The sequence below is a fragment of the Drosophila suzukii genome, chromosome 2L (genome assembly GCF_043229965.1).
Source record: "Drosophila suzukii chromosome 2L, CBGP_Dsuzu_IsoJpt1.0, whole genome shotgun sequence".
In the NCBI taxonomy this organism is placed as follows: Eukaryota; Metazoa; Arthropoda; class Insecta; order Diptera; family Drosophilidae; genus Drosophila; species Drosophila suzukii.
The window spans coordinates 15,157,573-15,180,852 of record NC_092080.1 but is presented as its reverse complement, the minus strand read 5'-3'; the positions used below and the strand labels follow the sequence as shown (position 1 = coordinate 15,180,852).

General features: G+C 39.2%; 4 protein-coding genes across 6 annotated transcripts in view; 2 read left to right on the top strand and 2 right to left on the bottom strand.

The window, feature by feature from the left end:
* Positions 1-849: 849 nt before the first annotated feature.
* Positions 850-1,236, top strand: LOC108021513 (uncharacterized). The gene is made up of 2 exons (XM_017090270.4): positions 850-1,045; positions 1,102-1,236. Exons 1-2 carry the CDS (start codon positions 865-867, stop codon positions 1,179-1,181), a joined length of 261 nt encoding a protein of 86 aa, XP_016945759.3. The 5' UTR covers positions 850-864; the 3' UTR covers positions 1,182-1,236.
* Positions 1,237-8,683: 7,447 nt separating this feature from the next.
* On the bottom strand, positions 8,684-9,494 carry COX6CL (Cytochrome c oxidase subunit 6C-like). The gene is made up of 2 exons (XM_017090269.4): positions 9,355-9,494; positions 8,684-9,289 (listed from the first exon to the last, which is right to left on the bottom strand). The coding sequence occupies exons 1-2, from the start codon at positions 9,367-9,369 to the stop codon at positions 9,023-9,025; spliced, it is 282 nt and encodes a 93-aa protein (XP_016945758.1). The 5' UTR covers positions 9,370-9,494; the 3' UTR covers positions 8,684-9,022.
* Positions 9,495-10,272: 778 nt separating this feature from the next.
* LOC136117014 (uncharacterized) lies at positions 10,273-15,609 on the bottom strand. The gene has a single exon (XM_065865400.2). It carries the CDS (start codon positions 15,607-15,609, stop codon positions 10,273-10,275), a length of 5,337 nt encoding a protein of 1,778 aa, XP_065721472.2.
* Positions 15,610-21,790: 6,181 nt separating this feature from the next.
* TrissinR (Trissin receptor) overlaps positions 21,791-23,280 on the top strand; it is a 32,114-nt gene continuing 30,624 nt past the window's right edge. Inside the window, exons 1-2 of one of the 3 annotated variants that reach the window (XM_036819123.3) lie at positions 21,791-22,012; positions 22,712-23,153. The gene's annotated coding sequence lies outside the window, so the exon portion shown is untranslated. The remainder of the gene's footprint in view (positions 22,013-22,711; positions 23,154-23,280) is intronic. The other 2 variants (XM_036819116.3, XM_070996614.1) reach the window with 2 other exon arrangements.

Below are 23,280 nucleotides of genomic sequence, written 5' to 3'. Positions count from 1 at the left end.
TCTGGAGCAGTGCGGCATGTGACAAATTAAATTAATGAAATAGGGGCTCAGCCGCAAAAATGTCGAGCGGAAGGCGAAAATTTTCACACGTCTAACGGCATTCTAGTATGTGACGTTGTGCAAGTTTATGTGTTTTTCCGAGAGTCGGTTTATTTCAACGGCGGCTCGACATTTTGCTCAACTTGGCGGCCTCCCGGGTGCCTTTTGTTTGACAGCGTCAAGGCGGAAACGTGCCCCACGAGGGGTCGGGGATGAACTAGAACTACGCTGTAATTTTATTGTGTGGAAAATATTCCTGCGTTTCCCATTCAGGACACTGTTTGAATGTCTCGGGGCTGCACGAGCCACAAAAATCTTGTTGACCTTTATGACATTTCCATACAAAGTGATTTTTTGTTTCACATTTTCGTGGTTAAAGTCTGTAAATTAAATTTAATTACTGAAAGTGTTATGGGTTTGCCCAAGCCTCGGAAACCATAAACATGTAACTTTGAATGTGAGAAAATGTGTTCCAAAAATAACAACACAGTGCGGAAACATTATTTTGGTAAGATCAGTCAATTCACACAAAAAAGGTCTAAAAACGAAAGTAATTTAACCAAAAACATATCAGTATTATAACTTTTTCTGAATAGCGTTACTAGCTTTAACTTACCGTTGACTCTTTAGATTTAAGCAAACGTTTTTAGGTTTTTTTATTTATTTATTTATTTTTGTTGCAGTGGAAAAAGTTTGTCATGCTTTAATAACCATAACTTTTTCTTAAATGTGGCTCGCCTAATAAACTTGTTCCGCAAAAACATTACCCGGTGTAACTTTCCTTATATATTTCTTACAGCCTAAGTTTTTCATTTAGTTGTTAATATGCATATCTTTAAATTGGTTGCCCTCGGTTTTTGGTTTTACTGTGCTGAGGCTTGTGACTCATACTGTTCAAGAAACTATCGCCCAGTCTGTGGTTTCGATGGCACCTGTTACACGGAAGCAAGAAATCCTTGCTTTATGAAATCCATAAACTGTTCAAGAGCTGCTAACAAAAAACCTGGTAATATACTAGCTTCTCGATAGTTTGTCACTTATTAATCTATACCTCTGTTTTAGTTTTTAAAAATATTCGTAACGGAGCGTGCCAAAAATCAGTAACGATATGCCATCCAGGGTCGGCAGATAATGATCAATGATTTTGAAAATGTTTGAGTTCTAAAAACTTATTCAATAAAAACCATTATTTTCGAGTCAAAATATATCTGTTTTTACGTGAATTCTTCAACAAAGTAAAACCGGTCAAGAGAAGTATTCATAAACCGCTTAGACATATGTAATTAAGTTGTTCCAATGCAAGTAAATTTCGCGACAACATTTTTAACTCGTAGGAAGTGTAATATAACCTTGAACTTTTCTATTAAATGGTTCTAGTTCGAATTCAGCCATTAATTTCGCACTTCACTTGGCAATGCAGACTAACACGAATTGGTATTAATACCTAGAATGCCAACACTCTGCGCCTTAAAGTTCTCTGTCAAAGTGTTTGCCGAAGTGTCAGCTGTAAAGGTCTTCAGGGCGATGATAGTAATACATAAAAAATATATATATGCCAAGAGTCCGGTCCCGACTCGACCCGTCTATGTTTTTTTCATCTCTTTTTTTATATAGCCTACATTTTAGGCTCTGCAGTGCAATCATTTTTATGGGCATGTTCAGGTCCTCGGGGAATTAAAGCGTTTTTATGAACCACAAATAAATGCTGAATCAGAAAATTTTAAAAATGCAACAATTTGTGGCGCATAGAATAGTACAAATATTCACATGTAAAAAATAAGTGCAGGAAGCTTTTATTGTATGTCTCTGTGGGCTATTTTGCGAATACATATGCCTACATATATATATTTGGATGGTTGCAACAGCATTGTAAAATGTTCACATCATTTTATTAATTAATGCTGAACCATTTTGCTGTTAAAAAAAGGTTATGCTGCAATGAATAAATATTGAATAAGACAGAATGGCTAGAAGAGGTTTCCAGTTTAAAATTTTTAAAGTTATCGACGAAAGCACAAACCACAAGGCGTCCCAAAATAAAGTTTGAAGTCGGTAAAAGAAATCATTTTAAACTTATGTCCCGACGAAAGTTTTTCGATGGCGTCCCTTTTTTGGTTCAATGTAACTGATTAATTCCCTTAAGGGACAAAAATAAACTTTGCTTTAGAAAAAGTGTTGGCTAGTATGGAAAATAAATAATTTTACAACTGTTTGCAAGGGGCAGAAAAATTAAAGAGTTAAGCAGATTGAACTACTGTCCATTATAAATTGTTTAACAAAGAGTTAATATGGAATTATTTGAAGAATTGTAATATTTTTAAATACCAATTGTAAAGGAATTTAATAAAAAATTTACCAGATGACACTAAAGAATGAGTAATATTGAGCTGCGCAAGCGAAGATTAAAAAGAAACCATACATAACACTTATTCTTGTTTCAACTGCTGTAAACTTGGGTAAAATGCATTGCCAAAATGCTGTTAAAGTGAGCAATACAACCAACACTTATCCAAAGTGGCGGGCTGCTGGCCAAGAGCCAATCCTAAAAGCCAAAAGCGACCTGACCTGGCTTTCGTTTTGAGTCAACAATGGCAAGACTTACAGTTGGTTTTCCGCTGGCCTGCATTCCCAGGATTCTATGAGCCATATGGCCTGTGGCCGCAGCTTATTTGAGACGTCTTATTTCTTGCATTTTGCCATTGCTTGACATTTTCCTCACGAATTTCAATAAAGAACTTGAAAGTGTTTCGCAACTTTTGACACATTTTTTTTTTAAATTGGAATGTTTATTGCTAGTTTTTTGTAAGTTTCTGCTCTTAGGTCTGACATTGTTTTTAAAAACTTGATTTTGCCTTATGTTTCTTGTTTGTCTAAGGAAATGTGTGATTTAATTAATTCTTGCAAGTTTTAAAAAACTTGTAAGCAAAAACAATTTAAAAAACCACTTTGAAGTTTTCTTCATAAAACTGTTCTGTAAAATATATTTATGATTTCATAGTTAGAACCTAATTTTCAAATTAGAATACGAGGCAACATCAAAGGGAAACCAAAAGTTCAACCCAAGCATTGTGATTCTTTTGTTGTTCCCCAATATTTTGTTTTAGAACGTGTCTAAACTTCTCAATTCGCTAGGTCTCAATTTATAATTCCATTATTCTCGAAGAGCTCTAGTCAAAAATTCAGGCACGTGCACTGGTTGCCCAACGTCAGACGAAGAATTTAAGTAATTAAATAATGCAAGCCTGAATTAGATAACATGTTGGGAAAAACTAAAAATAACGCAATGAAAAATATAATGCCACCACAAGAGCGTGAGCCCAGTATGCCAAATTTATGAGCTAGAAAAGTTGACTTTAATTTTTATGAAATGGGCAAAATGTGCCAGAAAAATGCTCACGCTTGGGGGAAAAAGAACTGGAGCCCTAATCAACAAACAAGCGAAATGCGTCGACAAGTTCTGGGAATTTCAAGCGGCTGGGGTGGGCCGAAAAATGGTAACACAAGAACAGAAATGTGACATAAATCTACTTTGCATATGGAGATGAATATGCCCGGCGATTTGAGTTATGTGCCTCGCGTTACGCATACGCCATGTTTTCAGAGAGATTGCTACAAAGTGGGGCAGTGCTTAGCACCGTACTCCAACTCCTCGTCGCCCCTTTCTTGAAGTCGTAAACCCAAATGGAAACCGTTGAGAGTAAACACTCCTCCAATGTTTTTATGGAATGAAGCTTTAAACCCGGATTGCATCTCTCGTGCTGTGGTCCCACATGGCGAATGCTTAATTTTTGTTGCTTCCTGAAGCCTTTTATTATTGGCAACAACTCAAACATCAACGCTTATAACTGACATAGAAGATTTCTATAAAAATAGCAATAACCGAGAAAAATAAAGCATTCTCGTTGATTCAACTTTAAGGAGATACTGCAGCCAGGACAACCCCATATATGTACTTCCTTCTCTGCATAAATAAAAAGGAATAAAACTGTTGGCAGAAGGGTTAATAAAAACATCTTCAAAGTATCTTTTTGTGTGGCGCTTTCCCCAGGGGCATTCCTATGTGGCTGTGGTAAGAAAAGGGACCTACACACATATGTTATAATAAAAAAGTACAATACAAATTGTTTACCTTAGCTCCAATAAATCCTTTAATTTCTTCTCTTTTGGTCTTCTGGGTTTGTCTGTTTTTTTTTAATCTATTAAATCGCATAGGCACTGTCGAAAGAACACTACGCTATTCACAGGTGGGTGGGAGGAGTTGAAGTGAACTGCAATTGTTTCTACCTTTTTCGATAGCCAACTCGACATGCACGCTACCTGTCTCGTCAGCTATGCATCGCTTGAGTTTTTCATCTCGATGTGTTTGGTACAACACTAGCTTACAAGAAAATAAATCGAAACGAGTACAGAGTCTCTCTAACAATAGGGACCCTTTAAAAAATGTTCCTTTAATAATAGATCGTGAGATATATTTTCCATCTCGAATTTTAATATATTTTTTATTTGTTCATAAAATTCGTTTCTTAAGCCATATTTTGTATTGTAAGTACGGAAAGACTTGACGCCTTGATAGATTATATCAAACAAAAACACACAAACATTGATTGATTGATTTATTGACTTACAGATCATAGATTCATATATTCAAAGATTCGTAGATTCATAGATTCATAGATTCATAGATTCATAGATTCATAGATTCATAGATTCATAGATTCATAGATTCATAGATTCATAAATTCATAGATTCATAGATTCATAGATTCATAGATTCATAGATTCATAGATTCATAGATTCATAGATTCATAGATTCATAGATTCATAGATTCATAGATTCATAGATTCATAGATTCAAAGATTCATAGATTCATAGATTACACTAAGCTGTTTTACATCATCAGGTCCTTTAAACAACTTTTTGGGACAAACTGACAAACAAAACAAAGTTTTCATTAAAGGTAAAGTTAAAGTTTTGCAAAAATGTATTTTGGAGGACAGTGCTATTAACGCCAGTGGGCTTCAGCAGCATTGGTTTACCAACAGCAGTAAAAACAACAATAATGTAAATTTCCATTTTTCGGGTTAACCGAATTAAAGTTGCCCGGATTGTGCAGAGATTCGCCGATAGTTCTCTTTTTAAATTAAGTTGTCAGGGCGGCAATCACTTCCCGATTCTCGACAGCAGCAGTGGGGCGACAATGAAAACAGTTGCTGGGAATGAAATTATGTTGCACATGGGTCCGGGTTGTTGTTCCCACTGACATGCCCACGTCAGCGAAACCATAATTAAAAAAAATTAAAAGGATAAAGAGGGGGTTACACGGAATCCACTACGGACTTGTGGGATGTATCCCGACATTATAGAATTTATCTCAGGTTCTAGTGAACTGATTTACTTTAAAAGCGATTACCAGAATTACCATTTTAACAGCCAAAGAGCCTCGTTTTTACTGCTCAACGAATTTGAACAGATTACATTAACTTAAGCGATTTAAGCATTATCAAACTTTAATGGAATGATTTTTTAACAGCTAAAGTTTTTAATATTATTTGTAGTCACGTTTTGTTGAATCTTACATTTTCCCAATTGTTATGTTTTTAAATATTAGCTTTAGGCAGCTTTAATTGGTATCACACAGCCATTTAAAAAAGTTAAAAAATTTATCATAGACTAAAAATATTTTTTTAAGTTTTATATTTTAGTGAATAAGGAAAGTAGGATACAAGCTGATATCCTTTCAACCCCAAGTCATTTTGCCTCCTCAACCATCTACTCGTTTATTTCTGAACTTATTTAACACCCATTGTTCATGAATCAAGGTACTCCTCCCTCCACCCCTTTTAATGCCAAATCGTTCCACCCCCAGAACTCAATCAAAAAGTTCAATTGTTCGAAATGGGGCTTCACTCATCAGCATTTTGCGTGTTCATTTGGGGGCCTTGTTTGGGAAAAGGATGTGCAGTGCTGCCCAGCAAGTTACCCTAATAAAGCGACATTCGGCAGCCTGCCTCATAAATATGAAGAATAATGCAAAATGTTGTCTGCCTTTTGGCTCTTGGCCTGGCTTCCGTGACGTGTAAGCGGATTTCCAAACTTCCGAGCTGAGCTGCCAAACTGCAATTTTCCAAGCGAACAGGCCAGTTCGTCTCTCAGCCACCACAGGGCCAATTCCATTCCTTCGTGACGCAAACCGCCCATTAAATGCATATCAAGTCAAAGTCAGGGCGGAAATCCTTTTGCCAGTTTGATTTATCGAAGCCTGCTGCCAGGCGTTCAGTCTTTCGAGGCGCACAATTGGGCCATCACTTTGCTGCTCCCATGCAATTTGTCCAACTTGGCAGCACTGCCACAACAAGGGTTTAATGAGCTGTGCAAGTCAAAGCCTTGCTAAGTAGCAATTATGCATTTATTGCTGCCCCTAAATTTCGATTTTTGGGGATTTAAAATGAAAGTTCCTCGAAAAGATAAATAAACTTTGGGTAAACAGCACTATGTAACCAGAGCCGCCATAGAACATTCATTTTCCAATGCAAAAAACACTGGATACAAATGTTAAGGTTATAAAAGTAAGCAATTTTAATAAAGCTGGGGATTTTTGTAAGGCATTAATGAATATAAATATTTATAAGACTTAAATTAAAAAGGATTAATTTACATACAAGTGTAATGATAAAAGGTTGATAACTTTTGAGTCCTTAAGATTGGGTAAACAAAGGGGCCTCTAGAAGGCATGCCCCAAAATAAACCCCTTACTTAAACACTTGTAGGGTGGAGTAGAAAAAAAGGAGATGAGTATTAAAATATGCAAACAGCGCTTAGCATTTCCCTTTTTCTATGACCCGAAACAGCTATAAAAATGTTTCCTTGCTTGAAAAAAAAAATAAACCCGGGCAGCAGGACGTGCCCAAAACATTTGTGTTTATGTGGACAGGTAGCAGCAACATGCAAAATAGCCGCGCCACTCTCGAAAAAGAAGCCCAGACAAATTTTGTTAAGTACTCAACTTGTTATTGCCCCTCAAGTCTGGGGGTATGTACACTTTGTAACAAGACTAAGGCGATCCCTAATAAACTGGCCCAATTTTTTTCTAAATTTTGAAAAATAATTGACTCATAATGGTGTCGAAAAGTATGCTTTAAAAATGGAAAGACAAATACATTTTGAAAAATGTATCACTGAAAAACAATGAAATCTAAATCAATTAAACAGATCTTTAAAAGCTTGGCTGTACAATTATAATGTTTTTTTCAGGAATAAGTTAAGTTACCTAAACATGTCACAGATATTTTTAAGGTGTCATATCTAACACATTCGATCTATTTAAAACCACGCTTTAAAGAACAGATCAATAGACCGAAGATGGCATAGTTTTGAAAGTGTGTTCCTTTAATGGCATATTTAACCATGGTTTAAAAGAGCATATTGCTAGTGACCTTAAAATTTTACCGACAGACTGATTTCCTTTGTTGCCCTCGTGGAGATGCAGCAGTTTGCGGTATTTGCGGTATACTGCCCGAGGTGTTCTTCAAGCCGAGTACGTCCCTTTCCCTTTGAGACTCCCAGGAAACAAGTGAGTTGTTTGGGACTTTTGTCCAGGCGGCTCGGAAAGTGCAGGAGCAGTCAAGAGTCAGAGCAGCATTTTCAGCATGGATGGCGTTTGCTTAAATATTGCCCAGGAAAAGACTAAGAGGCTTAACTTGAAATGCCAAAAGTTCACTATTTCCTTAGACAAGTTGGTGGAAGAGCAGTTCGGGCTTAGGTTTTTGAAGAGGATAATTAGGGACATGCTTCCCATGCTCAAGAAAGCGGTTCGGTGCACAAATGTCCTTCAGCCCCGAGATCCACTATAGGCAGTATACTGCACTTGGGTGAAAGGGGAAAGCTTTTTTTTTTGGAATGGGGCACAACCAGCTAGCGTGACAATGCCGGCAAAGATGTCAACACGGCCTGCAATAAAGTTCTCCATTTTACTGACGCTGCACATTCACCATAAGAAGCCCTGTTCTCCATACTCAGCCATATTGCCAAATGTAGCGGCGAACCGCTTTTTCTTACCATGCAGGCAGCAAGTTTATTGAAATTTTATGCATTTCCTGCATTATATGAGGCCGCTTTTGTTGTTATGATTCCGCCAAAAAGTTTCATTTTCGATACATTCTGCAAGTTTTGCGCTTGACAGCTGCCTTGGCTTTGCCCTTCATCTCGCATGATTTCACATCTTTTATATAGCATGTTAGACAACATTTCAAAGGCTTTTCGGTGGCTTAACTGAACTGGGGTTTAATCGCTCTAGAGCACGAGTACTAACCAATTACACTACCTACCTCTTTTTTTAAATACAAAAAAAATAAAAGGACTCCAAAACTTATTATCATAGCTGAAGTTCCGAAAATCCCAAAGCAAGTCTGAAACTTCTAAAGAATTTACGGAAGTGCGAAGTAGAAAAAAAGCCCTGAAGTCCTAAAGAAAATCTTGAAGTCCAATACAAAGCTGAAACTCTGAAATAAAGTCCAGGAAGTCAATATTTTAATATTACTTGAACAAAGCTCGGAAAGACAGCCCAGACTTCCGGCCTTTAAAAGCTTGCTAAAGCATAGTAAAGAATTTGTAGAAATCTCTGCTATAACATCTATACACACGAATAGTTTGCAATGCTCCATTTTATTTTAGATATACGTGTTAGCTGATATACATAATTGAAAGAGGCGTAATTTCTTTCCAACTTCGATTTCCATTTAAGGGCCGAATTTTGAATTAAGGATGTCCAAGAAGCGGCGTCTCGTCAGGAAACAAACTTGTTGATTTTGAATATTAGGTCACAGGTTCTGGTAAGTGTTGTTAGGGGGCTCCCTGTTCCATGTCATTTAGTTAAAATTGTATAGTCAATGCGTAATTTCTTAGAATGCAGATATGTGTCCGATTTTGATTCAAGTGTGTGGTAGTTTATGTAGAGTATTGGTTGAATTCTCCATCTTTGTGATCTATTTCTTCTTTTTGTCCTTTTTGTCATCCTTTTTGGGACCACTTCCCGGGGGACACGAGGAGAGATATCCTCCACTCATCATGCGGTCGAATGCATCCAAAGGATCGTACTTGGAGTAGAAGGTCCTATACTTCCTCTTGCGTGGATTGTTGTGAAGAGTGTAAAGTAGCAATGGGGCTATCAGGGCCAGAGTGCAAGCCATTTTCAAGTTGCCAATCGATTGCTTCAAGTGCAAATCATGCATGGGAAACTTGAACTCGGGGGGCTGTATTTATAAAAGGAAAATCTATATATATTCTATATTGTCATATTTTTCGATATTTTTCTTACCTTTTGTGCCGGCATTTTTGCTATTTTCTGCTCTGTGCTTGACGAGAAATGTCAATGAAACGTGGGAGAATACAATTCGTTCTTGACTACAAAATATTAGCCTACTCGTTTTAGAAATGTGTAACAGCTCTCGATAAGCTTTAAATCTAAAATAATTCAAGATTATTTAAAATTGTATTCCATATCAATTCCAAACCATTTCATTAGAGCAGGAAAATTGAAACATTTAATTGGTTTTAAAAATCTTTTGTAGTTGTAGTCATTTCAAGCACAATGAAAAATATTTTTATTAGTAAAATAAATTTAATTCAAGAAATAAGTTTAAAAGAAAATTTGTTTTGCAAAACTTTAGTTGAACATATGACTTTTTGGTAGTTGGCAGTGTCTAGTGTGGTCCATTATGTTGAGTTCCATTTATGTGCCAAGTTTCTTTAAAGACATTTTTGTTTTATTTCCTTGTTTTTGCTTGACGTGCAGCCAAGTGCAAAAACTAAAAACCCCAAAGTTCCTGCTAATGCCAATCAGAGTTGGGTTCTGGCCACACAGAGTTTGCGATTGTGGTTGTTTATTTCCTTTTGAGTGGTTTAAGGACGAACCGCTCATTCTGAGGTGGATATTATATATATTCAAGCTCGTGGTGACCATCAAATCAATTGGGGCAGACATGTACTAGGTACGTCACAAAAGATACAGGTGGTTAGAAATATAAACGACGACGTGTGGACTGTATGTAATTTTTATTCTTGACGGTTTCGAAGCCAATTTGATACTGATATGAATTTCACAAAAAGACGCTGTCGTAGCAGCGTTGCCAGAATCGAAAAATGGTATATATATATGTATATCGATATTATAGTACATAGGATAGAGATGGCATTATGCGCCTAATAATGAGAGATTAGTAAAGACTGCAACCGTTCAGGAACATCCCGGCCCGCCCTGAAACACAGTTTCTGAACTGGGCAAAACGGCAATCTTCGTGATTGGCCTGCTCATCTCTCCTGTTGATGTCTTCAGCTTGACTGCTCGAACGAGGTTGTCCTTCCCTGGATAGGTTTCCATAACCCGTGCGATGTGCCAAGATGCTGGTGGCGTATTGGACTCCTTAACGAGAACTACATCACCGATCGAGAGGTTGGGTGTTGAAGTGGTCCATTTCGGACGTTGTTGCAGAGTAGTCAGATACTCCTGATGCCATTGTTTCCAGAATCCTTGAAGCATAGCCTGGATGCTTTGCCAATATCCTAATCGACCCACAGGGATGTGGCTTAAGTCAGGATCTGGCACTGTTGTTAACGGTCGCCCAATTAAGAAGTGGGCGGGTGATAAGTAGTTGTCTTCGGTATCAGATGTGTAGCATAAGGGGCGTGAATTTATCACTGCGCTGATTTGAGCAAGCAAGGTGCGCATTTGTTCGAAGGTGAGCGTTGAGTTGCCGGTGACTCGGCGCAGATGCAGTTTGACGCAGCGAACTGCCGACTCCCATTTCCCTCCCCAATGAGGAGCTCTAGGGGGAATGAGTACCCACTGAATTCCGTCATCTGCCAGAGTGGATGTGACGATGTCCTTATGTCGCTGTGATGCAAGCAATTCTTGCATTTCGTTGAGGGATCGCTTAGCTCCAATAAAGTTGGTTCCGTTATCGCTGTAGATCTTGCTACACTTGCCACGTAGGGATATGAAGCGGCGCAAGGCAGCCAAGAAGGTTTCCGTTGTCAGGTCTGTGACAAGTTCCAGGTGTATGGCCGAGGTGACCATGCAGACGAACAGGCAAATGTAGCCCTTGCTGATACGTGGCTTCCGAACTTTGGCATCCTTCAGAAAGATTGGACCTGCATAGTCGCAACCAGTATTGACAAATGGAAGGGCTTGAGTGACACGCACGCTGGGTAAATCAGCCATTTGTTGTTGGGCGGTGTGGTGGCGTTGACGAAAGCAGCATAAGCAGTCGTGTGTTATTCTGCGAATGAGATTACGTGCTCCAAGTATCCAGAATCTCTGCCGAACGATTACGAACAGGGAAGAAACGCCAGGGTGAAGATTTACTCGGTGCTCGTGTTCCAGGATCAGCTTCGAGATTCGGTGCGTTTTTGGTAGCAAAACTGGGTGTTTTGCCTCTCGTGACAACTGCGATTGGTGCAGTCTTCCGCCTACCCTCAGCAAATCGTTTTCGTCTATCATTGGTGCAAGTTTGACCAGTTGCGATCGGTTCCTTAGGGGTTTCTGGGCAAGGAGCAATTGGTAGTCCTCGTGAAAACAGCGTTGCGCGTGTTTTATACAAATGATCCTTGCTGCTTTAATCTCTTCAAATGTAAGAGCTCTTGAGGCCCTATCGCTGGACGGGTTTTGTGTGCGTTGAATGAATCGCTTCACATAGGCGACAATGTGAACGAGCTTAAGCCAAGAAGAAACTCGTGCGATCAGCTTATCGAGTGGATGAACCTGAGTTGCAACAGCCACTGTAGCCAAACAGTTGGACTTGACTTCTCCTTGAATGCGTTTGTCTGAAAGAGATAAACCAAAACGTGAATCGTTCAACTTTACCAGGTATTGATCCTGGTCCCGTAGCCACAAAGGTCCATTCCACCACAAATGGAAGTCGATGAGGTCAGCAGCCATCAGACCTCTGGAAGCGCAGTCAGCTGGGTTTGATTTGGAGTCTACGTGCCGCCAGGCCTTCCGAGGAATAGTGTCAAGGATTTCCGAGGTTCTGTTTCCAACAAAAGTCTTTAGTTGGGCTGGTGCATAAGATAACCAGGACAGCACTATTGATGAGTCAGACCAGGCAAAAACAGTTATGTTCTTGTGGCGCAATCCAGAAGAGATCGACCGAATGAGTTGGCTTAGAAGAAGTTCTGCGCAAAGCTCCAGGCGTGGCAAAGATTGTTGTTTCAGTGGCGCCACCCTTGTCTTCGCAGCCACAAGGGACACCGAGATGGATCCGTCGTCATTTGTAACTCTGCTGTACACCACAGCAGCATACGCCTTGGTTGAGGCATCCGAAAATCCGTGAAGTTCGATATTGTCTGCGTCGTTGGCAACGAAGCGTGGTAATTGGAATTTTTGTAGAGTGTCTAGATCTGCTCTACACTTCAGCCAGTTGTCCGCTAGTTTAGTTGGGAGTGGGTCATCCCAATCCAAGTTTAAGAGCCAGAGTTTTTGGAAGATAATCTTAAACTGTATTACAATGGGTGCCAAAAGTCCGAGAGGATCAAATATCCTGGAAACGTCGGACAAGACTTGTCTCTTTGTGCAGTCAGGATTTGCCGCTAGACCAATGTTGTACGTTAGAATGTCTTTTCCAGGATCCCAGTATAGTCCGAGAACCTTAACTGGCGAAGGTTGTGCGTTGGTATCACCCTTTTGTATGAATGAGGTATTTGATACCCATTTCCCGAGTTCCAGATTTGCGCACGACATCAGCTGAATCAACTCGTCTCGATTTCGACGTAGTTCATCCTCATTGTTTGATCCAGTAAGAACATCATCGACATAAAAATCCTCCAGTAGGATTTTTGAAGCATTCGGGTATTCGTCTTGATGATCCACGGCGAGTTGTTCCAGGACTCGTACCGCCAGGAATGGGGCACATGACGTTCCGTAGGTTACAGTGCACAATTGGAAATGCTTGATCGGATCGGATGGATCTTCTCTCCAAACGATCTTCTGGTAGTTTCTGTGCTTTTCGTTTACCCATATTTGGCGGAACATTTTAACGATGTCCGCTGAGAATGCGAACTTGTACATTCGAAAGCGTAGGCACACAGCAAATAGATCGCGCTGGATACTGGGCCCTGTGAAAAGAGTGTCATTTAAGGCCTTACCATTGGCGTCGCGAAAGGATCCATCAAAGACCACTCGCAGTTTTCGGCCTAGCACTGGGTGATGGGGAAGAAAGAAGTGATTCCCAGTAGGGATTTCCTCTGGCGGCACCTCACGCATGTGTCCCAGATTGATATACTCCCGCATAAAGTATACGTACTGTGTCCGCAGTTGCTCGTTTTGTTGTAGTCGTCGCTCCACCGATTTGAATCGTTTAAGAGCTCCATGTAGAGTTTCTCCGAATTCAGGAGTTTCAGTGTTGAATGGAAGTTCAACGATATACTTCCCGTTTTGATCGCGACTGTGGGTGGCGAGAAAGTGCTTCTCGACCTGGTCGTCTTCTGGTTCCAATTTTGTGTTGCTTTGAACGTTCTCCAGTTCCCAAAACCTCTGAAGCGTGTTGTCGATATCCATTGTTGTGGTTAGTGCAATAGCGTTGCTTGCGTTCGATGTGATGAGTGAAGTGATTACCCATCCGAATACCGAGGAAATAGCGATAAGATTACCCTTGTTGTCGTACATCTTTCGTCCTGTGAACACTGACCATACGTGTTCGCTTCCCAATAGTATATCTACTGGTGTGTTTGCGTTGAAATGTGTATCCGCCAGCTGCAGATCCTTAAATACCTCGAGTGTCGATGCGTCGATATTTTTGCGTTCCAGAGATGAGGTGATTCTGCCTAGCACGTGGGCATAGACAACCAAACGATCATCGGTTATGCGAGACTTGATTTGCAGCGTGCTGCATCCCCTTGTCGTGTCTGCTTTTACGGAAGAGATTCCCGTAACCAAAATGCGTGATGCCGACCGTGTCAATCCGAGAGCTTGAATGCAACGCTCAGACACATAAGATAGCTCTGATCCTGTGTCCAATAGAAGACGGCATGTTACGTGGTCACCTTTTGCGTTTTTAACATACACCATAGCAGTTGGTAATATGCTTCGTTTGAATTCCGTTTGATGAGTAGATTTTGCAGTGCCTTGTGCACATACAACCTTTTGGGTGCCCGCTCCTTGGGCCACATGACTTAGTGTCACTGAGTTTGTGTTAGACGCGCTTAAGTTTTGCTCGTCTCCCTCCGCTATCTGGGCAAGATTCCCACTAGCCTGTGGATTCGGTTGGACGTGAAGAAGGGAGTGATGATTTCCTTTGCATTGCCTGCACTTGTATGTTGACCTGCACCTGTTGACCCCATGACCAGGTCGCAAGCAGTTGTAGCATAGTGATTTCTCCTTCACAAATGATCGCCTCTGCAGTCCAGACATATCCAGAAACTGCTGACACCCATAAAGAGTGTGTTCCGTAGAACTGCATTTGGTGCAGCCCCTACTTTCAACCGCAACCATCGATTGTGTGATCCTTTTTGGTTTTTCAGGATGTGTTGTTGTCTTGCTTCCAGTCGCAAGCTCCCTTTTGCTCAGCTCCAGTTCCTCGCAGCGAGAATCCAGAAACTTGAAGAATTCCTCTAGAGTGGGCGAATCGGTCTCCATGCTGCGCTCAATCCACCTGCGCCGTGTGTCAGCGTCAAGTTTCTCTAGGGCTAGATAGATGATCCAACAGTCGCGTCCCGTCTGATTCACCGCATCCAATCCACGAACAATTTCGTTTGCTCCGTCCGAAACCTTCCGTAGAACTGTTGCATCAATCTTTGTAGTTGTTGGCAGGCTCATAAACTGTTCCAAAAACGAGTTTACAATGTGCCGTGGACGATTGTATCTTTCGTTAAGACGTTCCCATGCAGTGTTGTAAGCCGTGTCCGTAATTGCCAAGTGTCGAACCAAGTTGGCAGCCTCATCAACGAGTAGTGTTTTTAAGTAATGGAACTTCTGGGTGTTGGACAAATGCTGTTTGTTATGAATTGTGCTTTCATATATGTCTTGAAAGGATGGCCACTCTGTGTAGTTGCCCGAGAACCGTTTGATTTGAATTTTAGGCAATTCGCTCAGATTTGAATTCGCCGTGAGTACTGAGTTCCGAGAATTCGCTAATGTGACGTCATCACCAACATGATCAGGCGTGTTCGGTGTGTTCTGACTTACAGCAAGCCGCTCAAATAGTTGTTGGTTTTGTTGTAGCAAGTTCAAGATTGCATCGTTGTTTGAGTGTAGCCCGTTGCTGCCACTCGCACCGCTTGTAGATGTCCCCGGTTGTAGATCATTACTCCTTTCCTTGAGAATAGCGCTTGCCCTTAGGTATTTTGCTTCATAGACCGCATTGTCAATCTCCGGATCGACATAGCCTTCCACTTCCTCATGAAGCGCAATGCAATCGCTAAACTGGTTGAACTCCTTCCAAACTTCGTTGAGAAGATCTATCCGTGTGACGATCTCTGTGTGTGTAGCAATCTCCGTTTGTTCAGCCCATGCCAAGACACGTGTGATGTTGGCCTTGAGTCTGGCACGGCTTTTCACTAATGATTTTAATTGTTCCATTGCAAACAATTACCCTGAGAATCAAAGCACTTCAAAACTGTCCAAGAATCCGGAACGATGGACCAGCAATATGGTTAGAAATATAAACGATTTGTGTGTGGACTGTATGTGATTTTTATTCTTGACGGTTTCGAAGCCTATTTGATACTGATATGAATTTCACAAAAAGACGCTGTCGTAGCAGCGTTGCCAGAATCGAAAAATGGTATATATATATGTATATCGATATTATAGTACATAGGATAGAGATGGCATTATGCGCCTAATAATGAGAGATTAGTAAAGACTGCAACCGTTCAGGAACAACAGGACTTTTACAAAATAAATGTTCAGGGAGGCAAAATCCTTTACGGATATTTACAATCAAGGTAACACATTGGTCGAAAAAGTAATATGGAGTTAAGAGCTAAGAATAATTATTAATTATTTAATTTTAGATGAAAAATTTTGATTCCCCTTAACTGCTTGTTGATATTTCCCTTCGCAAAATCTATGATTAAGAAATCGCTCCCCTCTTTTAATTTGCTCGACAAAAACATCGCCAATCTGCCGTTTAATTGGATACTAGGAATGCTTTCTTTTGAACTTAATGTTGGTGAAAACCTGCACAGGGTACTTGAAATTTGCTTTTGGCAATTAAATTACTAGCTAACCGCTTGGAAAAACACCCTTCGAGTTCACTTCTTTCTGGTCAGTGGACCATTCAACTTTTGACCAGACGGAAAGATTCTAAAATCCCTTTGCATAGACAACGCGGTGCATTGAACCGCCTCACAAAGAAATAATTTCAATATGTTGGGTGCCTGAAGGCGTTGCCGACGATTATAAATATAAGACCGGGCCTCCAATCCTTCTGCAGCATTCCGCCGCCATAGCAATTCCGATGTGTTGACAAAAGACATTATGGGGGGCGTCTTCGATCTGTCGAGTGTCCATATATCTTTGGCAATGCTGAGTTCGCAAACTCATGTCGGAAAACTTTAAAGTGTGCTTTGGGCTAAGTAGGTATAATGAAATTTGAGTACCATTTTGAACTTATAATGCCTCTTATCCAGTCGACTTAGCGCCATTAGCTGTCCACCCAATTCGCGCCTTAAAAAGTTTTTGCTTTACTAGAATTTATTTTGAACACCATCCAGCCAAGCCCAAATAAGATTTTTAAAATTGCCGCCATTAATATAAAATTTTATTTAATTTTTTTAATTATTACTACACCCATTACTACACCCATGCCAACTTATCTATTATTTAAATTATAACTAGCAGTTAAAATTCTCCAACCGCTTTTTATCTCGTTATAAATATATAAGCATTCTTTAGGATTTGTTTGCTGTTCTTGTTCTCTTTTAACTAGTGAAAAATATTAGCAATCTTTAGAATTTTATTCTAGAGAAAAGGATTAATCTAAAGAGGACCTGTGCACATTTCTAACCTGTTATTGTAGAATGCGCCTCGCCCAAAAATAAACATTTCCATACGACTTGGCGTGCAAAAGAAGTATATTTCGCCTTTAATTAATGTAGTTTTTCCAACCGCATTCTTAGGACTTCTTGATTAATAAATATACGAGAATTGCATGCTCGGGACAACCTATAGCTCAGTGAACTTTGTAATCCATCCCGACACTCAGGATAGAAAGGCCAACGAACCTCAGTTCCATCAACTTTTGACGTGGTCATGTCATTATTATCTATTAGTTATGGCCCAAGTGAATGGAGGGCCACGCCCCTCTCCTCAACTTGGCAACCGGCGGTTTCCCTGCCTTTCCTTGCTAGTTGTAAGTTATTGACACGAAACGTGCCATGGGGCAATGCCAATAACGATGACGAAAGGGGTTCTATGAACGCCCACCTGTGACCGAGAACGGTAATTATAATTTCCTCCGGCTATTGGGACTGAGTGCGTCTCTTGAATACTGTTTGTAAAAAAGTATACTAATTGAATTATAAACGAAGTGCTGATGGTAAATATTGGATTACCATTTCTATGAAATGTATTTATGCTTTTCTGGATTGGTAAACATATTACCTTCCTTTGACAGGTGTGCAAAACTAGGATGGATTTCACTTAATGGTCTGGAAACGGAACTCGTGATTTTCAAAGTTGTTGATAAACAAAACAAAATCCCTTTTAACCTTTTACAAAATCTTTAAACATGTGGGCGTGATAAAGAGTCTTTTTTAAAGACTTTATTTAGGTTAGAGTTCTTTGGCAGCTTAGGAATTTGCATATAAAATCGGGGATGTCTAGCTCTTATAGTTTCCAGGATCACAACATTCCCATCAAAAGATATGTCTTTATCGACTTCGCTAGCAATCCTTATATGGTTCTACCCTTTTACTATACCAACTTACAAAAAAGTGTAGTGAGAATTAAATTAAGGCATCGCTAGACCAGCTAATTCTACCTTTAATTACGTTCAAGGGTGCCCCAAGTTGGCCTGATATTATGACCCGAAAATATCTTATGTGAAGCAAAACGAAATGCGAACAAAGAAACTATTTAAGGCCGTAGATTGCACACCCGCACCATACAGTTCGTGTTATCTATCTCGATGGGGGCTGAGGTCTCGTCCATGCTTTATGGGTCCTGGCCCGGCATCGCCGTCCGCCAAAGGGTTCATTAGTCTTTCCATACACAACATCAAAGCCAATGAACGTATAAAATGCAGGGAAGGTGGAAACTAGAAGCTACAGCTGGAATGAGAGCTATAGCTGGGCAACTGCAGTTGGGGCAAAAATGGCACAAGCGCAAACAGCAAAATTCCAAACAAAAGCCAAGGAGGCGACATGAAAGCAAACGTGACACACGACATTGGAACAAATTGCGTGGGCAATGTGGCGCAAAGTATGCAAAAAGCGAAGGCATGGGTCCAAAACACACAGGCTTTTGGATGGGTCAATACACCACCCAGTCGAGGAAACTTTGCCGACTAGACCTGGGAAAAGTTTCATCAGACTAGGGGGGGAAGAACTGGCATCAAATCGATTGTATAATTGTCGACGCCTGTGGATATTTGAGTTTCCCCCCCGATACCATACCTCCCACTTTTTCATCGTCCTTCAAGGACATGTTTGATTTGCTCACGCACGCCGAGCGCAAAGTGCTGTCCGACTTTCTCGAGTCCTTTTTATTTTCATGTCGCCCTGGGCTGTCATTATTCATTAGAGGGCTCGCCAGAGAGAGAGTGTGGCAAAACATTTGTTAACTTTCCAAAGTTTAGCATCGCTTTCGGGCAAACACTTGCTTTTTACCACAGTCTAGTTTTAATTAGTGGGTAGATGATCAGTAACCGCCCGTTTCCTGTTAAAAACTTGTTCACTTCGCTATCAGTCTAGCAATTAACTATTACTTAATTATATAAAATGGTTTATATAATTAGTATGATAGTTTTAAAGTGATAACCACACAGGGGGAAACTGAAAACTAAACCGCAAGTTGTATTTCAGACTGGGAAAGTAGTACCTATAAATTAGTCAAGACCAATGTGATGTACCTCAAAAATACTTAAAGAGTTTGATTGTTTTGCATAATATCTTCTAGATATGTTAAGTAAGACTATATTAATAACGGCTATGTTAAACTGGCCAACAAAGTTACAACAATTTAAAAGGTATTCAATAATATTACCAAAAGGATGAGTCTTAAATTTAAAAAACTAAATTAATTTTTTTACAGTGGCATTTTAATCCAAAAATAAATATTAATTTCCATACTTCCTATTTTAATTCAATTTATTTCCACATTTATTTAATCTTCTTACCGTGAAAGTATCTCAGCTACTTATTGTTGAGTATACTCATAGCCTTAAATTATTTTAGAACGCCTCAGCACAAATGCAAATAGGTGATGTTTTTTGACCAGTCCTTACACAAAGTCTCTTCCCGGATGTAGTTAAATTGGGAAATTAATTGCCTTTGATGAGCTACTGTTCAATCTGTTTGCCCTCTCCAGCGGACTTTGCCAACCGCATTGGCAATTTATGTTTGCGGACTGCTGAGGGAAAATCAATTAATTTCCATGGAATTGTGAGTGGATATGGGGGAAGTATTTGCGGGACTCTTCACTGAGCTGGAGACAATTGATTAAAATTGCTATTCCATACGTCATGCTGTGACTCAAATTAAATCTTGCATTCAAAGTCGTTGGTAACTTTTAATCTCCTTCTTGGCCACTCCATTTTGAGGGATTCTCCAGCAAGCTGTAAGCCCAATGTACACATACTTAATTTATTTGCGAACAGCTTGCCGGCCACAATTCAATGCCTTGAATTCCCAAGTACCCAAGCTCATGTCTTCCGACTTATGACTACTTTTCCACTTGAACTTGGCGATGGTTTCGGTTTGCCGATGACGGAAATGCAAATAGAAGGTTGAAAGGGAGATTTCACGAGTCACAGACGACATGCTAATAATCGAATTGCATTGGAATTTTCCTGTCTTTCGGTGAGTGTGCAAATCCTTCCTTATCCTTTGGTTAGTTTTGCGGCTTAAACCCTTGCAAATGCTGACATATTCCTGGGAATCCTAACTTTAAACATTTGAACTTGCCATAAAAAGGCGAGTGACATCGCAGGGAATTTGCAATAAGAAATGCCTCCGTCGATTGATTTTTGTTTGAAAACTTTAATACACGCAAAGCTCGGGAAACAGACAGCATTCACTCTCACACTTTGTATCCGCACACATGTTGCAAGTTTTCCCGCATTGTAAAATTTTAATACCATTCGTGTATTGAACAGGTAGCACGTACAATCTGCTCTTCCGGCGTATCCGCCAAAAAGGCCAGCCAGGCCAAAAAACTTCCAAGTGGAACTTTACAAATCGAAAAAACTGGCATATCAATATCAGCAAAACTTAATATTTCCGTATTTTGATAGTACCATTTTATTTTGTTAAATAGTTTTGTTACTCAGTAAATACAGTTTTGTTTTTATAGAATTAAACTTTTTATTAGCTCTAAGATTCGTTGACTTTTAAAGTCTCTGTTGAGACTATCTATCAGTATCTATATAATACTAATTATATGATATTTACAAAATGTGTTTGTATTTTATTATTTAAGGTTATGATAAATATGGTATTATACCTTCAGTTAGAAGATTGAATTGTTATTGATCAGCATAACAACCCAAGTTGATTTTAAAATGTTCGTCTGTACTTTTCTTCGTAATGTTCTTTTAGTTTCAAAAACCTTCCGCAAAATCTTTCCCCGAATTCTTATATTTCTTAGAAGTACCCAGTAAAGTGGAAAGGACTGTAGTTTACTTTCATTTATTCTGTGAATTCTTTAAAGGCAGTTAACATTGCAAATCCCTTATCAAAAAATTATTAAAAAATGCAAGCCGCACGAGCACTTAGATGCCGGAACATTCTCTGTAGACCAGGCCACTTCCGCTTCAATAAAGTTTGATATTATAGCCATGGGGCCAGCGCACCACATCTCCCATTATTGCACAGAGAAAAAAATTAATCTAAAATGAGGAAAATGGTCTTTGATCAAGATGATACCAAAATCAAATTTGACCATCGCTTTGTGACAAATGCTTGAAGTCCAAGTCAGAGGTATTTAATTGTGAAAGAAGTATTCAAATTGCAAATGTATCCTATTTGGTTTGCCTTTGTGATTTTGCCATTTGCAATTGTTGGTTCAAATTCAAAATGTAGTGTCGAACATTGGATGCTTGTAATTCAAGATCCTCAGCCACCCACATATGAATTGCGGTGCAAAAAGCTTGAATAAATTGGCTTACTAAAAGCATTCGCTCCGTGAAATTCGAATTTATAATTAGCATCACCTTGACTTTCTATTGCAGCAACTCCACCGCAACTGCAGCACTGCGGCGAGTGTGAATTAAGTGAAATCTGATATCAAAGTATATTTTTTGGGGAATATGGTCTTCCCAATTCAGGGCGCCTGCGTGGAGAGAAAGCCCAGAGAAAGGCAGCCATAAACAGCCGGCAAAATGCGCGCCAATGTCGAGACAACAGAAAAACTGCAATGGCAACTACATGCGGCGACAACAACTTTGCCACTAGTTCAAGTTCAATGCAACAACAACAGCCAGCAGCACGTGACGCAAATGTGGGAAAGCCTGCCACAACAATAAAGACTGCTAACAGGGCTGTTAACTTGGCCAAAAGGAGCTGACTGCCCCGACTGACAACAGCGAACTGCCGACGCTTTTTGAATTCGAACGATACGATTCTGAAGAACGAACCGAACCGTCAGAATGTCGCGGCATCTCAAACGAATCGGACGCGAAATGAATCCAACGGATATTCGGATCCACTGCTTCGAGTGATTTTCGGATAATATTTCATTCGCTTTCGTACTCAAGAATCGGAATATCCGCACGCGATTGTGTGAGTTCGCCTGCCGAATGCTCCGGATCGACCGGAACGTAATTTCTGAAATATTTACATTATTGCCAGTGGAAGTTCATAAATTCTGGAACCCTGAATCGATATTTCGGAAGCTAAAAAATGATTTTTTTAACTGTTGAAATTTAATAAAAAACGCTTGTAGTGCAGAAAAAAAACGATCATTAAGTGAAGCTAAAAAATTAAAAAACATATGTTATGCTTTTCAAATGTAAAGAAAAACCTTGTGTTGGATTATATTTGCTTGGAAAAAAAAAATGTTACCCCTGTGCAATTAACACAAACAATTTCGATATATCGTAAAGGAAAGGCTACATTTTATATAATCCAACTTAAGAATTGATTTAAGAAAAGATTTTTTGTACAACAAATTTAGTCGACTGCAAGCTTGTTAAAATTTTATGAAGTCTTGGAAATTTTTGAAACTAATAGCATTCAAAAGTGATTTGTGGAAAAAATCTTTAAAATTTCTTTTAATAAATCAAATCGTCATAAATCTTTGGAATAAACTGCTTTATGCATTGCAAATAAAGTTTTACTCACATTTAAAACAATTTATTTAAATATTCAAAAAACATGAATTGAAACTTTGTAGGCTTTTATTTTTATTTTCTATTTTTTCAGACGAAATCTTACATTTCAAATAATAAGCTTTGCGGTTTGCTATTGTAAATTATTTTGGAAATTATTTCCATTGAATATATTTGTTATATTTATAGAAGTGAACCAAATTCGTTGAGCTAATCGGAGATCCAAAATAATTTTAAGCACTAAAAGATTGTGAAAACGAAGGTCATCTTTACAACATGGTGGATTCGCAATAAGTAAATAGCTATTCGCGCTACAATCAGTGTGCAACGCCAAATTAACCAAGCATTAAGAGCAAAAACAATATTTTGAAAAGCTCTTTGAATTTAATTTCTAAAATTGTGTAAATGGAAGACAAGGAAATGTATGATAAAATCGAATAAAAGTCCCAAGCAACATGTAAAGTTTGAATTGGGCAGTGTTTGGAATTCTAATTTGTGATTTAATCATGTGAAAAACTTGTGAAAACTTGCTTAGAATAAAGGCAAAAAAGGAGACAACTTTGTTAGAAACAACAATAAAAAACTCATCTTCAGAGACTTCGTAAAAAGGAAGGAAAATTCGCTTTCAAAGGTAAATAAGATGTGAGCTTGAAAATATTTAATTAAATCTTGGAATTCCTTAAAACTCAATCGTAGCTATGTATTCAACCTAATAAAGATTTCCAGATAATCATCCGAAATTCCGCAATTCCTTAAAA